The sequence below is a fragment of the Notechis scutatus genome, chromosome Z (genome assembly GCF_049901735.1).
Source record: "Notechis scutatus isolate UNSWTSFEM ecotype Mainland chromosome Z, rNotScu1.2, whole genome shotgun sequence".
Classification (NCBI taxonomy): domain Eukaryota; kingdom Metazoa; phylum Chordata; class Lepidosauria; order Squamata; family Elapidae; genus Notechis; species Notechis scutatus.
The window spans coordinates 1,976,343-2,003,509 of record NC_142025.1 but is presented as its reverse complement, the minus strand read 5'-3'; the positions used below and the strand labels follow the sequence as shown (position 1 = coordinate 2,003,509).

Below are 27,167 nucleotides of genomic sequence, written 5' to 3'. Positions count from 1 at the left end.
TCTATCTATCTATCTATCTATCTATCTATCTATCTATCTATCTATCTATCTATCTCATTTATCATCTATTAACCCTGTTAGCTGTTAATCTATCATTCTATTTATCTATTTACCTATAATCTTTTCTCTCTTACTATCTACCTGACTGTCTGCCTATCTGTCTGTCTGTATCTATCACCTGTCTATCATCTACCCTGTTAACTATCAAATCTATCGATCTATTTATCCATTTATCTATAATCTCCTTTCTCTTTCTCATCTGTCTATCATTTATCATCTATTATCAACCCTGTTAGCTGTTAATCTATCATTCTATTTATCCATTTATCTATAATCTCTTCTCTCTCTCATCTATCTATCTATCTATCTATCTATCTATCTATCTATCTATCTATCTATCTCATTTATCATCTATTAACCCTGTTAGCTGTTAATCTATCATTCTATTTATCTATTTACCTATAATCTTTTCTCTCTTACTATCTACCTGACTGTCTGCCTATCTGTTTGTCTGTATCTATCACCTGTCTATCATCTACCCTGTTAACTATCAAATCTATCGATCTATTTATCCATTTATCTATAATCTCCTTTCTCTTTCTCATCTGTCTATCATTTATCATCTATTATCAACCCTGTTAGCTGTTAATCTATCATTCTATTTATCCATTTATCTATAATCTCTTCTCTCTCTCATCTATCTATCTATCTATCTATCTATCTATCTATCTATCTATCTATCTATCTCATTTATCATCTATTAACCCTGTTAGCTGTTAATCTATCATTCTATTTATCTATTTACCTATAATCTTTTCTCTCTTACTATCTACCTGACTGTCTGCCTATCTGTCTGTCTGTATCTATCACCTGTCTATCATCTACCCTGTTAACTATCAAATCTATCGATCTATTTATCCATTTATCTATAATCTCCTTTCTCTTTCTCATCTGTCTATCATTTATCATCTATTATCAACCCTGTTAGCTGTTAATCTATCATTCTATTTATCCATTTATCTATAATCTCTTCTCTCTCTCATCTATCTATCTATCTATCTATCTATCTATCTATCTATCTATCTATCTATCTATCTCATTTATCATCTATTAACCCTGTTAGCTGTTAATCTATCATTCTATTTATCTATTTACCTATAATCTTTTCTCTTACTATCTACCTGACTGTCTGCCTATCTGTTTGTCTGTATCTATCACCTGTCTATCATCTACCCTGTTAACTATCAAATCTATCGATCTATTTATCCATTTATCTATAATCTCCTTTCTCTTTCTCATCTGTCTATCATTTATCATCTATTATCAACCCTGTTAGCTGTTAATCTATCATTCTATTTATCCATTTATCTATAATCTCTTCTCTCTCTCATCTATCTATCTATCTATCTATCTATCTATCTATCTATCTATCTATCTATCTATCTCATTTATCATCTATTAACCCTGTTAGCTGTTAATCTATCATTCTATTTATCTATTTACCTATAATCTTTTCTCTCTTACTATCTACCTGACTGTCTGCCTATCTGTCTGTCTGTATCTATCACCTGTCTATCATCTACCCTGTTAACTATCAAATCTATCGATCTATTTATCCATTTATCTATAATCTCCTTTCTCTTTCTCATCTGTCTATCATTTATCATCTATTATCAACCCTGTTAGCTGTTAATCTATCATTCTATTTATCCATTTATCTATAATCTCTTCTCTCTCTCATCTATCTATCTATCTATCTATCTATCTATCTATCTATCTATCTATCTATCTATCTATCTATCTATCTATCTATCTCATTTATCATCTATTAACCCTGTTAGCTGTTAATCTATCATTCTATTTATCTATTTACCTATAATCTTTTCTCTCTTACTATCTACCTGACTGTCTGCCTATCTGTCTGTCTGTATCTATCACCTGTCTATCATCTACCCTGTTAACTATCAAATCTATCGATCTATTTATCAATTTATCTATCATCTCCCCCCCCTCTCTCTTTATCTAAATGACACATGCCTCACACCCACATCAGCAAAAAGGTGTTGGAAAAATAAAGTTACAATCTAGGGGTTGTGGGGGGGGGGGCTCAACATTTGGCAGGTGAATAATGGAGAAGCTGTTGCAGAGAGCAGTTCATATTGTTAACGTTTCCGTGCTGATCCTTGCTGTCTCCCCTTTCAATCCTTTGCAGAAAATATCTCAAAAACCTTTCAACGCGAAGAAGGATAATTTGCTTTAAATTCAATGAAATTAGGTCCCAGGATCAGAGGCGTAACACAGGCCCTCCCATCCAGAATCCCTGTTCTTTAAATTTAAAGTGGCAAGCTGTTCCACAGGACAACCTGTAGTGCCAATGTTTCCCGGTCTCAGCCAAGAGGCCTGGACTTTAATTCCCAGAATTCCCCAAGCTGCCTGGGGAAATCCGTCCAGCCACGCTTCCAAACCCCTTAAAATCAGCCGAAATAATTCCAAGAGAAACCTGGAAGAAATTCTAAACCTTCCAGAGAATAAAGTGGAAAAACAGAAGCTTCTCTTATCAATCTCTACATTGAGAGATTGAGGCCTATAAACATCGTGGTTTATAGGCCTCAAACAGGCTCTTCAACCACCTCCTGACCCACTGAAACCCCTATGCCTGCCCCCTTTGTGTGGGTCCAACCAAGGCACAACTTTGGGGCTACTAAGAGATAACCAAAGGCAATTTCTTCCCTGTTTCATGTTGTCTCTGCCTTTCCGCCAGGTTATGCCCACCGGCAGTGTGACTTAAATGGCAGCTGGGCATTGGTGCCCAACCAAAATCTCACCTGGGCGAACTACACCGAGTGTGCCAAATTCCTCGACCTTGCAACCCCTCAAAACGTGAGTGGCGACCCGGGTGAGAAGGAGAAGGTCTGAATTTCATCCATCCATTTATTTATAATCTTTATTTATTTACATATAAACAGTCTAAGTACAATCTTTATTTACTCATAAATTACTTGCTTACAACCTTTATTTATTCATAAATTATTTCTTTGTAATAATGTCTGTTTATTCATCGATTATTTACTTGCAATCTTTCTTCCTTTATTCTTCAATTATTTATTAAGAATCTTTACGGATTCGTTTGCGAACTGGCCTCCAGAAATTGCGGGTGCTCCGTCACTCACAATGATGGAGACTTTTCAGGACGAGATTGGACAATTGTTCATCTGAAATGGTTCAAGATCTCCTGCTTGGCCAGGGGAGTGGGGGGGTGGACTAGAAGACCTTCAAGGTCCCTTCCGACTCTGTTATTCTATTACGTATTTATAATCTAAATTAATTAATTACATTTATTTAATTATCCCATCTCTCATGCCTAAGACAGGACTAGAACTCCCCGTCTCCTGGTAATTGGCCCAAAGTCTCCCAGTTACCTTTCATGCCTAAGGCGGGACTATAACTCCCAGTCTCCTGGTGATTGGCCCAAAGTCTCCCGGTTGGCTTTCGTGCCTAAGGCGGGACTAGAATTCCCTGTCTCCTGGTGATTGGCCCAAAGTCTCCCAGTTGCCTTTTGTGCCTAAGGCGGGACTAGACCTCACTGTCTCCTGGTGATTGGCCCAAAGTCTCCCGGTTGGCTTTCGTGCCTAAGCCGGGACTAGAATTCCCGGTCTCCTGGTTTCTAAACCATTACAACAAACTGGCTCAGATCTAGGTGCAGAACTGGTCCTGATTCAGCATAGCCCCAAAGTAGCTTCAAACCTTCACGCAATACAAAAGTGTGAACAAAACAAGACACTTAATGCTGTCCCCTCTGGCCATGATTAAGTGTTGATTATGGCTTCGGAGCACCTCATTAACTTCCATTATTGGTTTATTAACCCCTACCCCCAGGGTTTAGCGTGCCAGTTAATAAAAACAGTTCCTCAATTACATTTTGTAAGGCATCCTTGGTCTGTTGGAATGGTATCTATGCATAATGCATTCAATTACAGGCAGTCCTAGACTTACAACCGCAACTGGGACCGGAATGTGAATTGCTAAGTGAGGTAGTTGTTAAGTGAGTCAAACCTGCAGTTGTTAAATCAATCAGGTGTCATTAAGCAAATCTTCTTCCCCCATTGACTTGTGGGAAACAGCTAGGAAGATTACAAACGTCAAACATGTAACACCTAGTCACCCAGCTGCCTTTCGTGTTTAAAGTGGGACTAGAACTCCCCGTCTCCTGGTGATTGGCCCAAAGTCTCCCAGTTACCTTTCGTGCCTAAGGCGGGACTAGAACTCACCATCTCCTGGTGATTGGCCCAAAATCACCCAGCTGCTTTTCGTGTTTAAAGTGGGACTAGAACTCCCCGTCTCCTGGTGATTGGCTCAAAGTCACCCAGCCAGCTTTCATGTCTAAGGCAGGACTAGAACTCACGGTCTCCTGGTGATTGGCCCAAAGTCACCCAGCTGCCTTTCATGCCTAAGGCGGGACTAGAACTCCCCGTCTCCTGGTGATTGGCTCAAAGTCTCCCAGTTACCTTTCGTGCCTAAGGCGGGACTAGAACTCACCGTCTCCTGGTGATTGGCCCAAAGCCAGCCAGCCGGCTTCATTCAATGCTGGCTGGGGAATTCTGGGAACTGAAGTCCACCCATCTTAGGTTGACAAACGCATCTCTGCACATCCCTTCTGTGTGTTGCAGGACGTCTTTCATCGACTTTATCTGATTTATACCGTTGGTTATTCCATCTCGCTGGGATCGCTGACAATCGCGGTTATGATCTTAGCATATTTCCGGTAAGTTGGCGCCATGGCTAGTAGACCCCCTTTTTTCTGTGAGGTTTGCTAAGGAGGTCAAAAAAGTCAAAATGGCAGCTACAGCAATGCCAATTCCCCAGCCCTTGCGAAGGTCCATCCATCCCGTCACATGTCCAAGCAAAGAGGCAAGGCTTCCATTGCACTGTATTTACAACCATAGATTCCTAGAACCCTAAAGGCTGGAAGGGACTTGGAGGTCATCTAGTCCAACCCTTTGCCCAAGGCAGGGGATCTTAAACCATCTCAATCAAATGAATGTCCAATCTTTTCTTGAAAAGCTCCTTGCCATCTTGACTTATTTGACCCACATACAGGCCAACATTGGCTTTTAAACAACTTTTTAGCTGCCTTAAATGGTTTTACATTGGTTCTATGGGGCTCTTAAGCCATTATTTTGTATTTCATGTAATGAAAGGGTGATTGTAGCAAATGCAGCATAGAAAATCCTCATTTTTTTGCTTTTTTCCAGTCTGTTCATGCACCGTGTCCTATATCTTATTTATTTCTTTAGGTTTCTAACTTTATATAAGCTGCCATCTCATAAAACAAGTGAATTTTGTCCTTTCTTTTCTTTTCTTTTCTTTTCTTTTCTTTTCTTTTCTTCTTTCTTCTATGTTTTGTTTTGTTATGCTATTTTTCTATTCTAATCTATTCTACTCTACTCTATTCTGTTCTGTCCTACCTATATCCTACCCTACCCTCTTATTCCATTATATTTTTATTTTATTTTATTTTATTTTCGTACTGTATTTTTATTTCATTTCATTATTTTGTTTTATTTTTTATTTTTTTCACGGAAAAGAATTCCTTATATACAAGTAGCCCTTGACTTAACAATCACAACTGAGCCTAAAGTTTCTGTTAAGCAGTTTCTTGCCACCGTAGTTACGTGAATCCCTGCAGGTGTTAAGTTAGCCCATTCACTTTGCTAGTCAGAACGTTACAAAAAGGGGTCACATGACTACCAAGCCCCTCCCCCAGGACACTGCGACCGTCATAAATAGGAGTCTGTTGCCATACGTCACGTGACCATGGGGATCCTGAAACAGTCGTAAGTGTGAAAAATGGTCCTAAGTCCCCTTTTTTTCCAGAGCCGTTGTAGCATCAAACGGTCGTTAAACGAACCACCGTGTTCCAAGGACTTACCCGTGGTTAATTTTAATTTTTATGGCTAATTTATTCTTTATTTACTGATTAAATTTAGAAAATACCCCTCTTGCCGTCAAGTAACTTAGACTGGCTTGTGTTTGAGTCTGCTTCCGCCAAATTCAAGTCACTGGTTCGAATCCCCACTCCCAGTGTGTGTGTGTGTGTATGTGTCTGTGTGTCTGTGTGTGTCTGTGTGTCAGCCTGCAAACGAATCCCTTGCAAAGATTTATCAGAGTCCTGAAGTTTCGCATTTTTGTCTTGTTCCAGACGTTTGCACTGTACCCGGAACTACATCCACATGCATTTATTTGTCTCCTTCATTCTCCGGGCGATCAGCATCTTTATGAAGGATGGTATCCTGTATTCCGGCTCTGCCATGGAGGAGATGGAGATAATCAAGGAGGAGGAATTCAGATCCATGATGGAAGCTACCCCAATCGATAACTCGACCCTGGTTAGCATCTCCCACTTGTCAAACATCCTTCATGTCCCAGTAAAGGAAGGACGGAAGACTTCCTTGATTGATTTGATATTTTTATTCTGCTTTTATTACTTTATCAATAACTTGTGAGCTTGCCTATTAGGCCTTCCTCCCGCTCCCATTTTCCCCCTAGCAATAACCTTGCAAGGTTGGGCTGAGACTAAGAGAGGGACTGGTCCAAAGTCACCCAGCCGGCTTTCATGCCTAAGGCGAGACTAGAACTCACTAGTTTCTGGTGATTGGCCCAAAGTCACCCAGCTGCGGGACTAGAACTCACCAACTCCTAGTTTAAACAGCCTGTCAAACGTCAAATCTGGTCCGTCTATGATGCCCACAGGAGGACTTATCAATATTGTCAATTAATCCCCCCTTCTCTCCCTTCCTCTCTCTGTCTTTTTCTATTTCTCTCCCTCTCTCTTTCTCTTAGTACTCCTCTCCTTACTCTGCCCAGGTGGGCTGCAAATTAGTCGTGACTCTCTTCCTCTACTTCCTGGCCACCAGTTACTACTGGATCTTGGTGGAAGGCCTCTACCTTCACAGCCTCATATTCATGGCCTTCTTCTCGGAGAAGAAATACCTCTGCGGATTCACGATGTTCGGTTGGGGTGAGTTGGTCTTTCTCACAAGGCTTCCTCCAGAGACTGAAGGATCTCAATGAGCTTCCAGAAGTTGGCCTCTTGGCCATGAGAGGTCTACAAACACCTCCCACTGCTCATCCTTTGGTGTTTTGGGGTAAAAATAAAGAAGGAGAGATAAAGGTGAGCTAGAAAGATGGTTCCAAAATGCGATGACTAGAACATCCACTTGGAAACCCCTATAGATGTTGGTGGAAGGGTGGGGTTTATGGAAATTGTGATATAGCTCTGCTGGGTGAGGAATTCTGGGAATTGAAGTCTACAAGTCTTAAAGTGGCCAAGGTTGGAGACCCCTGGATTAAATCATGATTTAAATAAGATCCTTCCTTCTGGAGAAGATCCACCCATGTGCTGGATAAGAGTCAACACCAACTAGATGGACCTAATCAACCCATTAAAGGTCTTTAGACGTTATTGACAAATATTGACTTTGAAGTTGAATCAAATAGTTCCTGAATTTCTCCTGAACATTTTTGTGGAATTTAGAAGGAGGGAGAATGAGCTCCTAGTGACTTGAGCTATCTTCATGACTTGAGGTATGAATTCCCAGAGATGTTTAAAGTGATGCACAGGTGATGAAGATCTCTCTTCCATCAGCTTCCACATTGTTGGTCATAGTTGATCGTGGAACCACGGGGTCCTTGAGGATCTCTGGGCTTGGTTGTTTTCCTGCAGACATTTCACGACCCAACTAGGTAATTCTATCAGTGCTAATGAGTGGAGGTTCTAGCTTTCAGCACTGTTCATGTTACCTGGTTGGGTCATGAAGCATCTGCAAGAAAACCACCCTGCTCAGAGAGCCCCAAGGACCCCACAGTCCTCTTCCTCTTCCTCCTCCTCTCTGTAAACCCCACTGCCTTCTACACTGAAGATGTTACTTAGTTGGGTCATCTGCAAAAAAAAATCAACAAACTCAGAGAGCAGCAAGGACCCCACAGTTCAACCCCAAACTATAAATATTATCTTCTAGTTTAGCATATATCATCTAGAGGGACATGGCTAGTTAGATGTTTCTTCAACTGAAGACTGGTGGCTACTGGTCAGAGGTTGGCTTTTTATCTAGAGGGCAAATTTCAGAGTTATCCTATTTCTTGGGGAGCTACAGATGGCATGTCAAAAGTCAACTTTTTCTAAAGATCGGCCTGCTCCTGTTCTTCTCCACTTTCTTGAAAAATATGCATCCAGATAAACCAATCACCCTTTTTTTTCTAGACTTTTTACTTTTGCACTAGGGATAAATGGGTTCCCCTTAGAGTTGTTCAGCTAGCGTTGTCCAAAATACCTTCAACATCCCTCCAATGTGGCTCAGAAGGCTCCAGAAGCCACTTGGGTGGAAATGATCTTAGTCTATTTGACCTGGAAAGATCTGACTTCATGGTTTACGTGGCTTTGGAGCTCCCAGACCTGACCTTGAGTTCCTCTATCTTAAATCTTTCAACAAGGTATTCTACAGGAGAAGGTCAGGAGGACATTTTGAAGGTCCCACAAAGGACTCCCAAGTCCCTCAGAACATGTCTGTGGAACCTCCTCAACTCCCTAGACAGGAGAAATGTTTCCATCAAACTTTCTTCTTCTTCTTCTTCTTCTTCTTCTTCTTCTTCTTCTTCTTCTTCTTCTTCTTCTTCTTCTTCTTCTTCTTCTTCTTCTTCTTCTTCTTCTTCTTCTTCTTCTTCTTCTTCTCCTTCTCCTTCTCCTCCTCCTCCTCCTCCTCCTCCTCCCTCCTCCTCCTCCTCCTCCTCCTCCTCCTCCTCCTCCTCTTCTTCTTCTTCTTCTTCTTCTTCTTCTTCTTCTTCTTCTTCTTCTTCTTCTTCTTCTTCTTCTTCTTCTTCTTCTTCTTCTTCTTCTTCTTCTTCTTCTTCTTCTTCTTCTTCTTCTTCTTCTTCTTCTTCTTCTTCTTCTTCTTCTTCTTCTTCTTCTTCTTCTTCTTCTTCTTCTTCTTCTTCTTCTCTCTCTTCTTCTGCCCTGACATCAAGGTCAGGTCTTCGAGTTTACCCTGAGCACATTTGTCTGGACACGAGAACGGAAAGCTGCAATTTTAGCTGAAAACAGGATGTGGGATGCAGTGGTGGGCAGATCATTAACCAAGGTCTGTTTTTTTGCTTGCAGGCGTCAAGGAAAGAAACATTTAAGATCTCCAAAATAGCTTGAGCTGACCAAGGGGAAGGTGGACATTTTGTAGAAGCATGGAGGGGTGTGTGAGAGAGGGACATTTTAGAGAGTTTGTGATACCGTCACTCTCAAATCCATGAAAAGTTTAACAAGAGAACCATGGAACTACCTTATCCAGGGGTCTCCAACCTTGGCCACTTTAAGACTTGTGGACTTCAACTCCCAGAGTTCCAGACCTCTGGGAGTTGAAGTCAACAAGTCTTAAAGTGGCCAAGGTTGGAGACCCCTGACCTAATCCGTGAGGGCCATTCTCATTGGCTGAGCCTTTGGAATTAGGGCCTTCCTGAGTGGGCCACCAGGTTGACCTTGCAATTCTAGGAGGCCCCGAGTTCAGGCTGACCCTCCACCATTCTCTTAGAAACATCTTAGTACGTAATATTATTATAGGGTTGGTCACAGGACCAGCCAGATGTTGAGACTGGATTTGGCCTTTAGGTCCACCTCTGGAGTCCTTCCCATGGACCCGGGAGATCCAGATGGGGTTGTGTGATGGCGTTAAAGGTCTCGCCGCAGGATTTAAGCTGTTCCTAGTCAAGCTGCCTTTTGCAATTGGCTGGTGATGAAATTGTCAATGCCAACAGTGCTCCATCCATCCAGATGTTGTTATTAAGGCTGGTTGCACAGCCAGCCAGGTGTTCAGACTGGATTTGGCCTTTCAGTCCACCTCTCGAGCCCTGGCCAAGGACGTGATGATAAGCAGATATGACTGTTTGATGGATTGCCACAGGGTGTCAGCTGTTCCGAGTCAAACTGCCTTTTGCAACTGACCGACGGGGAAATTTGTCAATGCAGATAGTGTTCAAGGGATGCTCCCAATATTTTGGGACGGCATCCAAGGCGCTATCACCATTGATCCTACCTTTGCTTCCTTTTGTGACTTTCTCCGGTTCTTTCTCTTCTCTTCTGCTGTCTGTAGATACAGGTAGACTTCAACTTATGACTCCAACTGAGCCAACATTTCCGTTGTTAAGCGAGACCTTTGTTAAGCGAGTTTTGCCCCGTTTTATGACTTTTCTTGCCACAATTGTTAAGAGAATCACTGCAGCTACTCACACGGTTGTTAAGTGAATCTGGCTTCCACGATGGCTTTGCTGATCAGACGGTCGCAAAAGGGGATCATGTAACTCTGGGAAGCTGCACCCGTCATAAATATGAGTCAGTTGCCAATTGTCTGAATTTGGTCATGTGATCATGGAGATATTGCACCACTCATCAGTGCAAAAAATAGACCTAAGTCCCCTTTTTCAGGGCCGTTATAACTTTGAACGGTCACTAAATGAACAGCTGTAAGTCAAGGACTACCTGTACTGTCGTATCCACCACCAAGATTTTTTTTAAAAATATCATCGCAGGAAATAATCATCATTGCAGGCAGTCCTCAACCTACGACCATATTTGACCCAAAATTTCCTTTGCCAAGTGAGAACAGTTGTTAAGTGAATTTCCCCCCCCCCAATGAACGACCTTACTTGCCACCATTGTTAAGTGAACCCCTGCAGTTGTTAAGTAAGTAACCCAGTCGTTAAGCAAACCCTGCTTCCCCCATTGGCTTTGTTCGCAAAAGGGGATCACATGTGACCCCCCGGGACACGGCGACCGTCATAAATACGAGTCAATTGCCAAGCATCTGAATTTTGATCACATGACCATGGGGATGATGGAACGGTCGTTAAGTGTGAAAAGCGGTCCTGGGTCCCTTTTTTCAGTGCCGCTGTAACTTCGGTCACTAAATGAACCGTTGTAAGTCGAGGGCTATCTGTATTGTTATTTCCCCCGAATGAATAATATCTCAGTCTTTATCGGTTGAGTGTTGATCCTCGACTCAACTCAACAACCAAAATAATTTACAAAGGGAACCCCAAATACCTCGATCGCGGTCGTAAGTTGAGGACTGCCCGTAAATCAAAGCTGTTAATTTCCTGGCAATAATTCGAGGTTGTGCGGTGTTATTGCAGTTGTCGCTTGTGGCATTTTGGTTTTTAGAGTCGCAGGCATGTTGCAATATGAATCCAGCAGGTTTAAGAAACACCTGCAACGATTCCAGCATCGAAGTTCAGAAATTTCATGCAATGCAACAGATCAGGTGTCAGGTGTCACCTTTCTGTCATTTTCTTTGATTGACGGCTTGTTGTTCCTCCAAAAATGTCCCCCCCCCAAATCCATCCCATAGGAGCTCATAAAACCAAAATTCAGATTATGCCACAGCTTGCCAAAGGAGTTCTTTTTAAAAAAAAAATGCAGGGCCAAACAAAAAGAGAAACTTTTGCGAAGAAAAAGCAGATTTTTTTTTTACTTTGGAAGGGGGAAATATTCCTTGAAACATTGGCTCTGGACCTGGAAGGTCTGATCTGCGTTAACAGACTCATCTACCATAAAGAAAAAAGGGAAAAGACATTCTCTCCCTCAAAAAATTAACCAATTTTCTTTTATTATCTCATAAGCTGCTGCTTGTTACAGTCCAGCTTGCAACATGACTTTCAAAAAGTAGACACAGGCTGTAAATTACATTACTTTATGTGATAATAAAATAAATGAGTCTGTGGAGGTTTTTATTTTATTTATTTCTCTCTGCCAAAGGCTTGGGAAGTTGGCCCGCAGGAGCTAAAAAAAATCCCTCTGTCCATGCAGATAAAGGTTTATCACAGAGATAGGTGCCATATTGTCTAGCTTCGGCAGCCAAATCAGAAGGTAAAAAAGGCTGGAAAAAAATGTGAGAAAAAAGAAGATTTGGCTTCTTAAACTGGATTAAATCCAGCCAGAGAATAGATTTGCAAATTAAATGTTTTGCTATCTAGTCTTCCAGAAGAATGTTTGGCTATATGGTCTCTATTCACCCAATGGTCATCACCTGGTGACGTACTTTCCACATTTATTGTTCTATCGCTATGCACCAAAAAGGGTTAAACAGAAGGCCGCTTATTTTGGGATTGTCTATTGCTAATAACCCGCAAATAATTTCCAAATGGAGTCTGTAAAATTCTACCTTTTTCTTATGGAGCTGCAAATACTTAGAAAATCCTTTTTTAAAAAAAAAAAAAATCGCACTAGCAACAGCAATAGCGTTTAAACTTATACACCGCTTTATAGTGCTTTCCAGCTCTTTCTAAGCGGTTTACAGAGCCAGCCTCTTGTCCCCAACAATCTGGGTCTTCCTTTTACCCACCTCGGGAGGATGGGAGGCCGAGTCAACCTTTAACCTGATGAGATTCGAACTGCCAAATTGCAGGCAGCGGGCAGCCAACAGAAATAGCCTGCAGTACTGCACTCTGACCACTGCGCCACCGAGGCTCTTAGTAATAAGCTTTTTGCTTATTTAATCTTTTGCCTCTAGTGCAGTCTTTCTCCCTGCTTTAAAAAAAAATCCATTTTGGCCAATTTTGGCTGGTTGTTGTTTGCCGATGTTTATTTATTAAACATAAATAAAAGAGGCTGTACTTGCTCTAATCTGAATTGAGGGATGGACGGAGGCAGGGGAGGTGGCCGAGATGCTGTGGACAACAGCAGCAGCCTAAACTGGAAATAACCCAGGGGAATTTTCCTATGAGAAAGGCGGGAAAGAAAGAGATGGGTGGGCGGAGGGAGGGAGAAAGGAAGGAGAGGAAGAGAGGAAGGAAGGAAGGGAAGAAAAGGGGAAGGAAGGGAAGAAGGAAAGAAAAAGGAGAGAAGGACACAGGAAAAGGGGAAGGAAGGAAAGAAGGAAAAGGGGGAGGGGAGGAAGGGAAAGAGGAAGGAAGAAGAAAAAGGAGAGAAGTACAGATAAAAGGGGAAGGAGAGAAGGAAAAAGGGGAGGGAAGGAAGGGAGACGGAAAGAAAAAAAGGAAAGAAGGGCAGAGGAAAGGGGGAAGAAGAAGTAAAAAGGGGAAGGAAGGAAGGAAGGACAGAAAAAGGAGAGAAGAGCAGAGGAAAAGGAGGAGGGAGGGAGGAAGGAAGGAAAGAGATGGGAATGAGGAGAAGGAAGGAAGAAAAGAAAGAAGGAAAAAAGGGAAAGGGAGGGAGGAAGCTCCGCTTGTGTTTCGGACATCTCAAGAGAGTTAACGGTTCACCCTGATTGATTGACTGATGACCTATCGCTGAGTGACCACATAGATAGCCATGTCCACCTTCTCCTGGAGGGGCTGCCCTCATCCTGACCCTTCAGCTATCCTAAAAAACGCCGGCATCACCCCTTCCGCCTCCTCCTCTTTCCTGCCACCGTTCTACCATCATGGACCCCTGGCAAAGAGCTGGGCCTTCACATCAGGTGTCTGAAATAGTAGTCCTTGGCTTACAACAGTTCATTTAGTGACTGTTTTAAGTGATGACGGCGCTGAACAAGAGGAGTCGTGACCATTTTTCACACTTACGACCGTTGCCACACCCCCACAAGTCACGTGATCAAAATTCAGACGCCTCGGCCGCTGATCCTCATATATTTATGGCCGTGGCCACGTCCCCTTTTGCAAACTCCCCCCCCCAATGGGGGAGCCACATTCACTTAACAACCGTGTGGCTAATTTAACAACTGTAGTGATTCACTTAACAACTGTGGGGAGAAAGGTTGTAAAATGGGGCAAAACTCAACAGTCGTCACACTGAGCAATGGACATTTTGCGTTCAATTGTGGTCGTAAGTCCAGGAGTACCTGTAATTTGAACCCAGTCAATTGTACCTCAAGTAAAATGCTAACCATACAACAACACGACCCCACCCCACTTCACACACACACACACGCACACACACACACACACCAGGGAGGTTGCTGTAGACAAATATGAAATATCGATCTGATTCTGAAACTTATCCATGCATTTCACTTTCCATCTTTCAGGCCTTCCGGCTGTGTTTGTCGCAATCTGGGTAATGCTTCGAGCGACATTAGCAGACACCGAGTGAGTCCCGAGTTTGTTCCATGTGAATTTCTTTCTTTCTTTCTTTCTTTCTTTCTTTCTTTCTTTCTTTCTTTCTTTCTTTCTTTCAAAGCTTATCTGACTTTGAATCCTGTGGTAAACGTTTTATTTTTTATTTCTGCACAAAATCAGAAGTCAATAAAAAAAAACATGAGACACTATAAACATGGAACAGAAATAATTTGACAAAGATAGATGGAGGTAAAAGATAGATGGATGATTGATAGATCGATGGATGGAAGGATGGACGGATGGACAGACAGACAGATAGACAGACATGGATGGATGGATGTGATAGAAATGATAGGTAGGTAAGATGAATGGATGGGTAGATAGATGATAGATAGATAGATAGATAGATAGATAGATAGATAGATAGATAGATGATAGATAGATAGATAGATAGATAGATAGATAGATAGATAGATGATAGATAGATAGACAAATGATTGCTAGATAAATATATAGATACAATAAAGATAGAAGATAAGAGATAGAGAGATAATAGATGCAGACAAACCGGTAATAGAGATGACTGGATGGATGAATGGAAGGATGAAGGATAGAAAATATTCAGGGGTCTTCAAACTTGACCGCTTTAAGACTTGTAGACTTCAGCTCCCAGAATTCCTCCTCCAGTCGTGTTAGCTCAGGAATTCTGGGAGTTGAAGTCCACAAGTCTTAAACTTGCCAAGTTTGAAGACCCTTGTGATAGATGGTTGTGACCCTTTTGATAGATGGTTAGATATTTGCCAAATTATTTTATTCATATATTATACACACACACACACACACACACACACACACACACACATACATACTCCGTGTATAGATATCTATACATCTATATGTATATCTATATGTATATATATCAAACTAATAGACTTGCATCTCTAAAGAGTTGTAAACTTGGTTCCCCTCTGATCCTATTTTAAATATGTTTTTCTCCTTTGCTGAAATAAGTGTGTGTGTGTGTGACAGGCACACACTGCCTGTCTGATTGGAAAAAATAATAATTGGCGCTGAAGGATATTTTTAATCCCAGAGTGCCATATGATTTGTTTTGCTAATAGCCACAATAACCACAACATTTTTATTCCTCATGAACCCAGCTGGGCCATTTATTACCTCCTTTATATAAATTCATATATATATATATATATCAAATTTAGCAACCCATGCTAAAAAAAAAAAATACAGCCAAGAGAATGTTTTAATACCAGTGGAATGAACAAAAGCTAGTGTTTTGTTTTTTTTTCAAACCTGGCAACTTTAAGATGTGTGGACTTCAACTTCCAGAATTCCCAGCCAGACTTCAACTCCAAGAATTCTGGGAGTTGAAATCCACACATCTTAAAGTTGCCAGATTTGTAAAACATTCTTAAAAGCCAACCTGTTTAGATCTGTACTTCCTGAAATAGACAAACCTGACTCTTTATTTATCCCCACTCCCTGGTTATTTTTAAAGGTAGACTACTCCTTTACCTTGGAGGCTCAACCTCTCACAAATTTGCTTTCCTGGCCATGTGTGGGGATGATTTCCACAAGTCTTTTGATATAGGAAGATTATAGAAGTTCTTGAAAACAGTTCCTAGAGCCGAAAGCTACCTACTTTACAACAAAATCAGATGCATGAAGCGGTTTTGTCAGGATGTCTGTCCTCTTTTCTTGACAGATGCTGGGATTTAAGCGCCAAGTATTACAAGTGGTTTGTCCAGGTGCCTATCCTCACGGCCGTGTTGGTGAGTTGGAGCCAAGGAGGAGTCTGGGAAGGGGAAAAGGGGAGAAATCAACAGGCGGGGTTCAAAAAAGTCAAGATGGCAGACAGGGTTGTACAGGGAAAGCCGCGTCTAGTTTTTACAGACCTTGCCTGTCATTTAAATCAGAATTTCTCAACCTCAGAATGTTTTAAGATGGGTGGACTCCAACTCCCAGAATCCCCCAGCCTACATGCTTTAAGAGGGGAGGACTCCAACTCCCAGAATCCCCCAACCAGCCATGCTTTGAGAGGGGGAGATTCCAATTCCTAGAATACCTCAGGCAGAACAGAAAATCCTAGGGCTGGAAGGGATCCGAGAGGTCATCTACTCCAACCCTCAAGGCAGGAGGCCTTTTACAGGTAGTCTTCAACTTACGCCCGCATTTGATCCAAACATTTCTGTTGCTAAGCCAAGCTCTTGTTCAGTGAGTTTTTAGCCCCATTTTGCCACCTTGCTTGCCGCAGTCATAAAGCGAATCACTGCTGAGTTTAAAAGTGAGTATCATGGTCGTTAAATGAATCTGGCCGTTCCCCTTGATGTTGATCATCAGAAAGACGGTCATAAATATGAGTCAGTTGCCAAGCATCCCAAATTTTGATCACGTGACTCTGGGGATATTGTAACGGCCGTAAGTGTGAAAAACGGCCGCTTCAGTCGCTAAACAAATGGTTGTATGTCGAGGACTCCCTCTATACCATCCCGTTCAAGTAGAATTATCCACTTTATTTCGGAAACCTCCAGCAAAATTCGTACAATGGGTGAGAAATCGCAGCTATTGAGAGAGATCTATCATCCCCAGACTGCAAGGCACAATTAACTGACACACACACACAGAGAGACACACAGACACACAACCCCGTGGCATGAATGAAGCCACCCCAATCCCTGGGGGGGGGGGTCTGCAGACGTCAAATCAAAGCCATTCTCGGCTTCCTTCGGACGTGGGGAAGACAACATTGGTGGAAAACTGAGCCGGGCTTCCCGGCCTGGAGAATTTATTTTCCAGCAAAACAAACCCAACGTCCACGCTGGGCAAACCATTGTTTTGTGGTCAGTGGACCGTAAATGGAAAGATTTTTTTTCAGGGCTGGCGCTTGACCAGTAGTCTCCGGCCAGCTTCTTCCATTCTCATCCCTCCAGGATGTCTGGGTGGTCCAGCAAACAGGGCTGGGGGATGGGGGCAGGATAACTGGAATAGCCTGCGGTTAGACCTCAAACCAGGTTAGGGAGCGAGCGGAGCGATGCCCTTGGTTTTTGCAACACCCTGCAGCGCCCTGAAGGCTTTTGTGTCCGATGCCCCCACACACACACACACAAAATTAACCCCTCCTGGGTGGGTTTGATTTGAGTGCAGTTTCTATCCCCCTCCCCCGCTGCAATGGGAGAGGGGGAATCATGGAAAGGAAGTAGGTGTGTAATTTTAAATATATATATTTAAAAATGTGGTGTAGGTTTTAGAGATGCTAATTGCCCAAAGGGGCACTTTTATTGGTATTAAATTATCGCTCCTTCCCTTCTTGTTCCTCCCTCCCTTTCCTTCCCTCTCTTTTTTCTTACTTACTCCCCTTTTTCTTCCTTCTCTCTCCTCCTCCTCCTCCTCTTTCTTGTCCTTCTTCTCCTTCTCTTTGTCTTTCTCCATTCTTTTTCCTTTTCTCCTCCTTCTCTTCTCCTTCTTCCCCTTCCTTTTCTCCTTTCCTCCTTTTTCCTCTTCTTCCTTTTTCTTTCTCCTTCTCTTTCTTCTCCTTGCTCCTTCATCCTTTCCCCTCCTTCTTCTCCTTCTCCTTCTTCTTTCTCTTCCTTCTCCTTCCTTTCTTTCTCCATCTCTTTCTCCCCTACATCCACTTCCCCTCCTCTTTCTTGTTCATCTTCTTCTCTTTCTCCTTTCTTTCCTCCTCCTTCTCTTCCTCCTCCCTTTCCTTCTGTTTTCCCTTCCATTTCTTCTCCCTTCCCTTTGTCCCCTTCTCTTTCCCTTCCTTCCTTTTGTCTTTCAGGCAAATTTTATCCTGTTTATCAAAATCATCAGGGTCCTTGCAACCAAACTCCGAGAAACAAACGCTGGGAGATGTGATACCAGACAACAATATCGGTAAGGGGAGAATTATTCCTCTCTCTCCATGGGGGGAATTCCTCCCAGCCAGAGTGGAGTAACGAAACAGGGAAAAGAGAGGAGAATTTAGTTTCAGGAAGAGCCCATAGAAAACTGAGGGTCCCGTTATCCAATGCCAGGAGAAGGAAAGGAAAGGAAAGAGGGAGGGAGGAAAGGAACAGAAAAGGAGGAAAGGAGATGAAAGGAAAGGAAAGGAAAGAAGGAAAGGGAAGGAAAAGAAAGAAGGAAAAGGAGAGGAAAGGAAAGAGGGAGGGAGGAAAGGAACAGAAAAGGAGGAGAGGAGAGGAAAGGAAAGAAGGAAAGGGAAGGAAAAGAAAGAGGGAGGGTGGAAAGGAATGGAATGTAAAAGGAGATGAAAGGAAAGGAAAAGGAAAGGAAAAAGAGAGGAAAGGAAAGAGGGGGAGGAAAGGAACAGAAAAGGAGGAAAGGAGAGGAAAGGAAAGGAAAAGAAACAGAACGTAAAAGGAGATGAAAGGAAAGGAAAAGGAGATGAAAGGAAAGGAAAGGAAAGGAAAGAAGGAAAGGGAAGGAAAAGAAAGAGGGAGGGTGGAAAGGAATGGAATGTAAAAGGAGATGAAAGGAAAGGAAAAGGAAAGGAAAAAGAGAGGAAAGGAAAGAGTGGGGAGGAAAGGAACAGAAAAGGAGGAAAGGAAAGGAAAGGAAAAGAAAGAGGGTGGGTGAAAGAAACAGAACGTAAAAGGTGATGAAAGGAAAGGAAAAGGGATGGGAATAGGGGAGAGGAAGTGAGATAGGGAGGAAGGGGAAGGTAAAGGAACATGGGAATAAGGGAAAGGAAGGGAGGGAAGGGGAATGGGAAGGAGAAAGATGGAGAAGGAAGGAAGGGTTAGAAAGAAGGAAAGTGAAAAGGAAGAGACGAAGGTGAAAGGAAGGAAGAGAAAGAAAGGGGAAGGAGAGAGGAGGAAGGAAAGAAGGGGAAGGAAAAGATGAAGGAGACCCGTGCAACAGCTGCCTATCAGCCCCATGACCCAAAGAAGTGAAACCCTGCATGCAGACAACCACATCTGGCCCCCTTCGCCAGCTGTGCCCCAGAGGAAGCCTCCTTCTGGCTGCAAACAAGGCGGAGAAGGGGGCGGAAGAGACACATTCAGCCAAGTCTCGCCGAATCTGGAGGCAATTAGCAAAGGGGGCACCAGGGCCCGTGGGGGCTGTGGGGGGGCCCTCCCCTCCTCTGGCATCGGCTGTCTTGATGTCCCGGCTGGAAAAACACCCCTGCAACCTCCCAGCCGCTTCCAAACCGACATTCGTAGCAACCCTCCAAGAGGGTGAAATAAATCTCGGAGGAAATGATAGGCTGAGAACGAAACTTTGAGGTTTTGCAAAGCCGGGCCAAGCATCCCCGCTGGTCTCCTCGCCTGCTTTGAATTAAAATACTTGCTTTCCAAATTCACATTCTCCCCCCCCGCTTTCTTCTCCTCCCCACCTCCCTGAACTTCGAAAATAAGCTGTGCCAGTTTGAAAAACTCATCCTTTTCTTTCTTTCTTTTTTTTCCTCTGCCAGCCTCACCCTGGTGGGGACGATGTGCCACGTCCTGCACCGTTTGGGGTTTCCAGGTCTTCTCTTGCAGAGGAGGGCGAGCGAGCGAACAAGGGACTTTACGAGCGGTCCTTGAGTTATGACTGCCGTTGGAGATGGAATTTCCCTTGTTAAACCAGCTGATTTGACACCAGTGAAACACCTGGGTTTCTGTAGTCATTAAGTGAAACATGATGTTGCCAAGCAAACCGGAACTCCTTCTCCTCCTTTTCTTTTTCCTCTCCTCGTCCTCCCCTTCCTCTTCTCTGCAAACCCCACTCCCTTCTAGCATGGATGATGTTACCTAGTTCGGTCATGAGACGTCTGCAAGGAAACCACCCAGCTCAGAGAACACCAAGGACCCCCTCAATTCAACCCTGAGCTACAAAGATTCTCCTCTATCTATTATTATTTATCATCTTTCCTCTTCGTCTCCTTCTCTGCAGGAAACTGTTGAAATCCACCCTGGTCCTCATGCCATTATTCGGGGTCCATTATATCGTCTTTATGGCTATGCCGTACACGGAGATTTCCGGAATCCCCTGGCAAATTCAGATGCACTATGAAATGCTGTTTAACTCTCGTTCCAGGTTCGCCCAATCTCTGTCCCGTCTTCAGAAGGGATTTAGTTCTTCAGAAGGGATTTAGTTCTTCAGAAGGGATTTAGTTCTTCAGTTTAGGATTTAGTTCTTCAGTTTAGGGTTTAGGAAAGGGGTGAAAATGCAACGAAGTGATTTTTCCAGCCATGGGGTCTGTCCATGGCTTGGACTTCAACTCCCATAATCCCCACCCAGCTGAGAGGCTTCGGGTTGGACCTTTGCAAGCTAGAATAGACGCTTCACAAGAGTTATGGAGAATTCAATTATTAACAATATCAAATAGAAAGTTAAAAATTTAAACCTAATTATCATAGCTTTTATTGAATTTAATATTAAATTAATTCTTAAATTTTAATGTCCATTATTAACTATTATCCCTCTCTGAAGTCAAATCAGATTTTATGCACTTTCACTGTTGTGGACCATCTGCTCAATCTTAGCAGCATCCCATAATTCCCCTGGAAAAGGTTTTGCCCCATTTTATGACCTTTCTGGCCACAGTTGTTAAGTGAATCACTGCAGTCATCAAGTTAGCCATACAGTTGTTAAGCGAATCTGGCTTCTCCAATTAGGCTTTGCTCGTCAGAAGGTCGCAAAAGGGGATCACATAACCCAGGAGACAGTGCGACTGTCATAAGTACGAGTCAGTTGCCAAACATCTGAATTCATGATCATTTGACCATGAGGATGCTGCAATGTGTGAAACACAGTCATATGTCCCTTTTTTGAGTGATGTTGTAACTGAGGAGTCAATAAATGAACCGTTGTAAGTCAAGGACTATCTCTATATTAAGTCACCCAGCCCGTTGTGGATTGGGTCAGCCATAAGAGGCCTCCAAACTGTAGCCTGAAAACTATTCATGAAATCAATCAAAGAAATCAATTTTACTCCTTTTTTTTCCTTCTTCTTAGGGATTTTTCATTGCAATTATCTACTGCTTTTGTAATGGGGAGGTGAGTGTCCCCATCTGCACAAATTCTTGGTTCAGAGTGGCAGGAGGAGAGGGGAGGGAGGAAAAGAAAGGGAAGGGAAAGGAAAGGAAGGGAAGAAAGGAAAGGAAAGACATGAGGGAAGGGAAAGGAAGGGAAGAAAGGAAAGGAAAGACATGAGGGAAGGGAAAGGAAGGGAAGAAAGGAAAGGAAAGACATGAGGGAAGGGAAAGGAAGGGAAGAAAGGAAAGGAAAGACATGAGGGAAAGGAAGGGAAAGGAAGGGAAGGAAGAAAGGAAAGGAAAGAGGAGGGAAGGAAAGGAAAGAGGAGGGAAGGAAAGGAAGGAAGGGAAGAAAGGAAAGGAAAGAGGAGGGAAGGGAAGGAAGGGAAGGGAAGAAAGGAAAGGAAAGAGGAGGGAAGGGAAAGGAAAGAGGAGGGAAGGGAAGGGAAGGGAAGGGAAGAAAGGAAAGGAAAGAGGAGGGAAGGGAAAGGAAGGGAAGGGAAGAAAGGAAAGGAAAGAGGAGGGAAGGGAAAGGAAAGAGGAGGGAAGGAAGGGAAGAAAGGAAAGGAAAGAGGAGGAAGGGAAAGGAAGGGAAGGGAAGAAAGGAAAGGAAAGAGGAGGGAAGGGAAAGGAAAGAGGAGGGAAGGGAAGGAAAGGAAGGAAGGGAAGAAAGGAAAGGAAAGAGGAGGGAAGGGAAAGGAAAGAGGAGGGAAGGAAGGGAAAGGAAGGGAAGGGAAGAAAGGAAAGGAAAGACATGAGGGAAGGGAAGGGAAAGGAAGGGAAGGAAGAAAGGAAAGGAAAGAGGAGGAAGGGAAAGGAAAGAGGAGGGAAGGAAAGGAAGGGAAGGGAAGAAAGGAAAGGAAAGACATGAGGGAAAGGAAGGGAAAGGAAGGGAAGGGAAGAAAGGAAAGGAAAGAGGAGGAAGGGAAAGGAAAGAGGAGGGAAGGGAAAGGAAGGGAAGGGAAGAAAGGAAAGGAAAGAGGAGGGAAGGGAAAGGAAAGAGGAGGGAAGGGAAAGGAAGGGGAAGGGAAGAAAGGAAAGGAAAGAGGAGGGAAGGGAAAGGAAAGAGGAGGGAAGGGAAGGGAAAGGAAGGGAAGGAAGAAAGGAAAGGAAAGAGGAGGGAAGGGAAAGGAAGGGAAGGGAAGAAAGGAAAGGAAAGAGGAGGGAAGGAAAGGAAAGAGGAGGGAAGGGAAGGGAAAGGAAGGGAAGGGAAGAAAGGAAAGGAAAGACATGAGGGAAGGAAGGGAAAGGAAGGGAAGGAAGAAAGGAAAGGAAAGAGGAGGGAAGGAAAGGAAAGAGGAGGGAAGGGAAAGGAAGGAAGGGAAGAAAGGAAAGGAAAGACATGAGGGAAAGGAAGGGAAAGGAAGGGAAGGGAAGAAAGGAAAGGAAAGAGGAGGGAAGGGAAAGGAAAGAGGAGGGAAGGGAAAGGAAGGGAAGGAAGAAAGAAAAGGAAAGAGGAGGGAAGGGAAAGGAAAGAGGAGGGAAGGGAAAGGAAGGGAAGGGAAGAAAGGAAAGGAAAGAGGAGGGAAGGGAAAGGAAAGAGGAGGGAAGGGAAGGGAAAGGAAGGGAAGGGAAGAAAGGAAAGGAAAGACAGGAGGGAAGGGAAGGGAAGGAAGGAAGGAAAGGGGAAGGAAAGACAGGAGGAAGGGAAGGGAAGGAAGTGAAGAAAAGGGGAAGGAAAGACAGGAGGGAAGGGAAGGGAAGGAAGGGAAGAAAAGGGGAAGGGAAGAGGAGGGAAGGGAAGGAAATGAAGGGAAGGAGGGGAAGGGAAGACAGGAGGGAAGGAGGGGAAGGGAAGACAGGAGGGAAGGGAAGGAAAGGGGAAGGAAACACAGGAGGGAAGGAAAGGGAAGGAAATAAAGGGAAGGAAAGACATGAGGGAAGGAAAGGGAAGGAAAGGAAGGGAAGGGAACTTTCCACCCGTCCCATCCCATAATAACCGCCCTTTTGTCCTGTCCCACCCCCACCCTTTGTCCCCCTCCGTAGGTCCAATCCGAGATCAAGAAGTCATGGAGCCGATGGACTTTAGCACTGGACTTCCGTAGAAAGGCCCGGAGTGGGAGCACCACCTACAGCTATGGACCTATGGTATCCCACACCAGTGTCACAAATGTCACCGCCAAAGGGGGCACACCACTCCCTCTCAACGGGAAACCGGCCTCGGGCGCCCTCAATGGACACCGGAATTTGCCAGGCTACATCCGGAATGGGTCCATTTCGGAGAACTCGTTGGCGTCTTCGGGGCCCGAGCACTACAGCAAAGAGGAGGAATACCTCAACAGCTCCGGACTCTACAACGGCTTCAGGCCAGCTGCCTTGTTGGAAAAAGAAGAAGAAACTGTGATGTAACAAAAGGAGATGATGGTTAGAAAGCCCCGCTTAGGGGTCCCTGAAGGCACTGAGGGTGGCAAGCAACTTCCAGTCAATTGATTCCCCATCACAGGGAATCAATTTGGGGAGGGGGAGGTTGACTCTCCACCTGAATTCTTTGCTACGAGAAACGGCATCTGGCCGGAGTGAAAGACGGCAACACTTTTTGGCGACCCAGCAGAGACTCCGCGTTCTCCTTCCCTAGAAGGCAAGAGTGAACCCCGTTATCTTTGGGGAGCACAGGGGAAAGGGGGCCAGAGGTCCTAGGGCATTCAGAGCTTTTCTCCCTTAGGGGAACCAAAGGGATCGTGCCCGTTGATTGATCCAGACAGGATCGGTTCAGAACAAAGCTTTCTCACGGGGTTGATTTGCTTTTTAAAATTTGGTTTAGTGGGAGGGGGTGAGGAAATACCCCAACCAAACTGAATGCATGTTTTTTTGTACCCAGACAGAACTTTTACCACCCCCTCCTTCCAAAGATGTACTTAAATTCATGTTTTAAGTGACCAAGGGAAAACGAACCCAAGAAAAGGTCTTTCAATCGAAAGAAAATTGAAATTATTTTCCTACTCGTCCTGTTACCTTTCTGCTTTATGTCTCGCCGCACGAGAAAATCATATTGTCCCGGGGGAGGGGGTCTTATTCCTGGTCACTCATCCTCTCTCCCACCCTCTCAAACGAAGGCACCAGGAGATTGTCCAGCACTCTTTGTGGAAGGAGAAATTGCGATTAGATCAATACCGAATTAAGCAGTGAGTCAGTCAAAAAGCGAAAACAAGGAGATAATATTGTCTCTGTCTCCGGAGACAGACCATTGATTAACAATAAGAGGGGAAACAAAGGCTGGATATAGAATGAGGTGGGGAGGAGAGGAGGGCCAGAATGCAGGCAACGGAGCTCTGAGTTAGGGTCCTTCATGCCAGCATCAGGATGACGAGCTCCGGAACACTACTCAGGACCGAGAGCAACCCGCTGAGGATCAGACAAGCAGATTTTTGAAGAGTTGTGACCCCATGGAAAGAAGGGACAAGAGGGATTTGGATAGAGAAACGGGGATTGACCCCTGTCCAACGAGGGCTGTTTTCCTCACCTCCCAAACATGGTGTTTTTCTACCTCTCCCATTCAGTGCCGTTTGCGGCCAAAACACCAGATCCTTTCCGGGTGTGTGTATGTGTGTGAGACCTTGGGTCCCCCCCCAGAGGGACAGAGGCTTGGACGCTAAACGTGGTGGCATATATGTGGATTTGCACATGAGCGAGCAACGCCGAAGAGATGTCTTCCCCGGCCTCTGTGACAGTGGGGCTGGATCACACGGAGCCCAGAAACAGGAGGTTGCTCTGTTTTCCAAAGATCCCGGCCACGACGGAGCCAAAAATAAGTGGACAGTTTTGCTTTTAAGGCTGCACACGGAGGCAATGTTGTATTAAGATGACAAATGTCAAGCTAATCCTAGTGGAAACCTCTCTCTCTTGCCAACGGATCTTAATCCCACCAGGAACTGCCGTTCAATTAACAGACTGAGAATCAGGGTTTATTTCCCCCAACCCCTTTACCCAAATCCCACAATTTAGGAAGAAGGAACTATAAGACAGGGAATCCTTGCCTTACGACCACAGTTGTGGGGGCCAGAATTTCCATTGCTCAGCAAAAGCAGCCGTTAAGAGAGGTGCATCCAATTTTACAACTCTTTGCTGTGGTTGTTAAGCGAACCACTCACGGTTGTTAAGTGAACCACACAGTCGTTAAATGGATGACACTGACGTTAAGCAAATCTGGCTTCCCCGATCGACTGTCCGAAGCCCGTTGGGAAAATTGCAAGGGGAAATCACGTGACTCTCGTGGCGCTGTAACCGCTGTAAACACAGGTAGTCCTCGACTTACAACGGTTCGTTTAGTGACCACACAGAGCCACTGCAGCATCCCCTGTGGTTACATGATCAAAATTCAGGTGTTTGGCAACTGACTCGTATTTATGACGATGTGCCCGGGGGTGTGTGTGGAGTCATGTGATCCCCTTTTGCGACCTTCTGATCAGGGAAGTCTACAGGAAAGCCAGAGATTCACTTAACAACCAGGTTCCTTGCTTAACTAGTGCAGTGATTCACTTAACAACAGTGGCAAGGAAGTCATAAAAATCAGGCTAAAAAAAAAACCCCTCCCTGAACAAACGCCTCGCTTAACAATAGAAATGTTGGGCTCCGTTCTGGTTTTAAGTCGAGGACCCCCTTTATACGCCGGTTGCTCTGAGCGTAGCTGAATTCTGATCGGGTGGCCGCAGGAAAGCTGCCGCCGTTGTAAGTGTGAGGAACGTTTGTAAGTCACTTTTTTGAGCGCTGGTGTAACTTCAGCCTGAACGGTTGTTAAGTCAAGGTCTACAAAGCATTTCATCCCAATTGAGCTAGGACTGATAATGTCATTTTGTTTCCTGTTCCCCAGTTTTTAATTATTATCATTAAGGCCATTGCACAAACGATTTAGAAAATTTATCCTCTGCAAATACTGAGTTAATTGCATGAGCACCTGTCTGGCTGCAAAATTCCCTTTTTTTCTAAATAAATGCCCCCTTGTTAAAAACTACAACACCCAGAATTCCTTGCAGGAAGCCAGATTGACCTATCGTTGCTGCTTCGATCAAGGACTGGCTGGCTTGGATCGGAACCCATTGTTACAGATTAACAAAGTTGGAAGGGACCTTGCAGGTCATCCAGTCCAACCCCCTTCCCATCTTCCGGCACCTGCAAAGGGTGGGGTACCCAGAAAAATGAACCCAAGGTCTTCATGGCACCAGTTGCATAAATCATTTCGACTCCCTTCTCGCCCTAGAGAAGGAACTCTGATCAAATCCACCCTTTGCAATAATAAGTGGACATTGGCAGAATTTTTTTTTTTAAATTGTTCTGGAAATTAAGAAGATTGAAGGGGGGGATTAAAAAATAATAAACATAACAAGCTGGATCCTGCCCTTCGAATTTGCACAATGGATGTTATATTGTCTAATAATTTATTCCACCGTGTTTCGTGTAATTTATGCTGCTTCGGTGAATTTTGTGAAGAGGGTGACTGGGTGCTTACACTCTCGACCACCCAGAATGAACTTAAATCGTAAAATTTTACCAACCCTGCCTTCCAAAATCTGTACCCTATATGGTCGCAGCCATAAGGACTGGGAACTTGCCCGTTTAAAACCAAATAAAAGCTGAACTCTCTAACTAATGCCAGCATCCCTCTGGTTTTTATTGCTTCTGTGTTTCCATGGGTCGCAAGGACAGGTCGACTTATGACCACAATTGAGCCCAAAACATCCATGGCTAAGCAAGAAGGTTGTTAAGCGAGTTTTTGCCCTATTTTATGACCTTTTTCCCACGTGTTGTTAAGTGAAACGATGCAATTAAGTTTGCAGCGCGATTGCTGAATGAATCTGGTTTTCTCCGTTGGTTCTTGCTTGTTGGAACGTCGCAAGAGGGAAATCACAGGGCCCTGAGGCTACGACAACGGTCATAAATGCGAGCCGGTGGTCCAAAATTTGACCATGGAGATGATGCAACAGACATGTGGAAAATGGTCATACATCCCCTTTTGGGGGGGGAGAGGGGGGGCATTGCAATTTTGAATGGTCACTGAACGAGCTGTTGTAAAACAAAGGAGTGCCCGTAACATTCTCTCTCCTTCTAACATGGTTAGATGGTAAAAATTGGGACAGGAAAAGGAGGGAGACAATTATTGTGTGGTCCAGCATCAGGGATAGAAGGGGAGGTGGTTGC

At 44.0% G+C, this 27,167-nt stretch overlaps 1 protein-coding gene across 1 annotated transcript in view; it reads left to right on the top strand.

Annotated features, from left to right (window-relative positions):
* Positions 1-26,617, top strand: part of PTH1R (parathyroid hormone 1 receptor) — a 79,227-nt gene extending 52,610 nt beyond the window's left edge. Inside the window, exons 4-14 of the mRNA XM_087947295.1 lie at positions 2,762-2,880; positions 4,668-4,762; positions 6,200-6,386; positions 6,841-7,018; positions 14,025-14,085; positions 15,779-15,845; positions 17,855-17,949; positions 19,951-20,132; positions 20,299-20,312; positions 21,016-21,057; positions 23,022-26,617. Of these exons, the coding sequence (XP_087803421.1) occupies positions 2,762-2,880; positions 4,668-4,762; positions 6,200-6,386; positions 6,841-7,018; positions 14,025-14,085; positions 15,779-15,845; positions 17,855-17,949; positions 19,951-20,132; positions 20,299-20,312; positions 21,016-21,057; positions 23,022-23,384 (1,403 nt within the window). The 3' untranslated portion in view covers positions 23,385-26,617. The remainder of the gene's footprint in view (positions 1-2,761; positions 2,881-4,667; positions 4,763-6,199; positions 6,387-6,840; positions 7,019-14,024; positions 14,086-15,778; positions 15,846-17,854; positions 17,950-19,950; positions 20,133-20,298; positions 20,313-21,015; positions 21,058-23,021) is intronic.
* Positions 26,618-27,167: the final 550 nt, after the last annotated feature.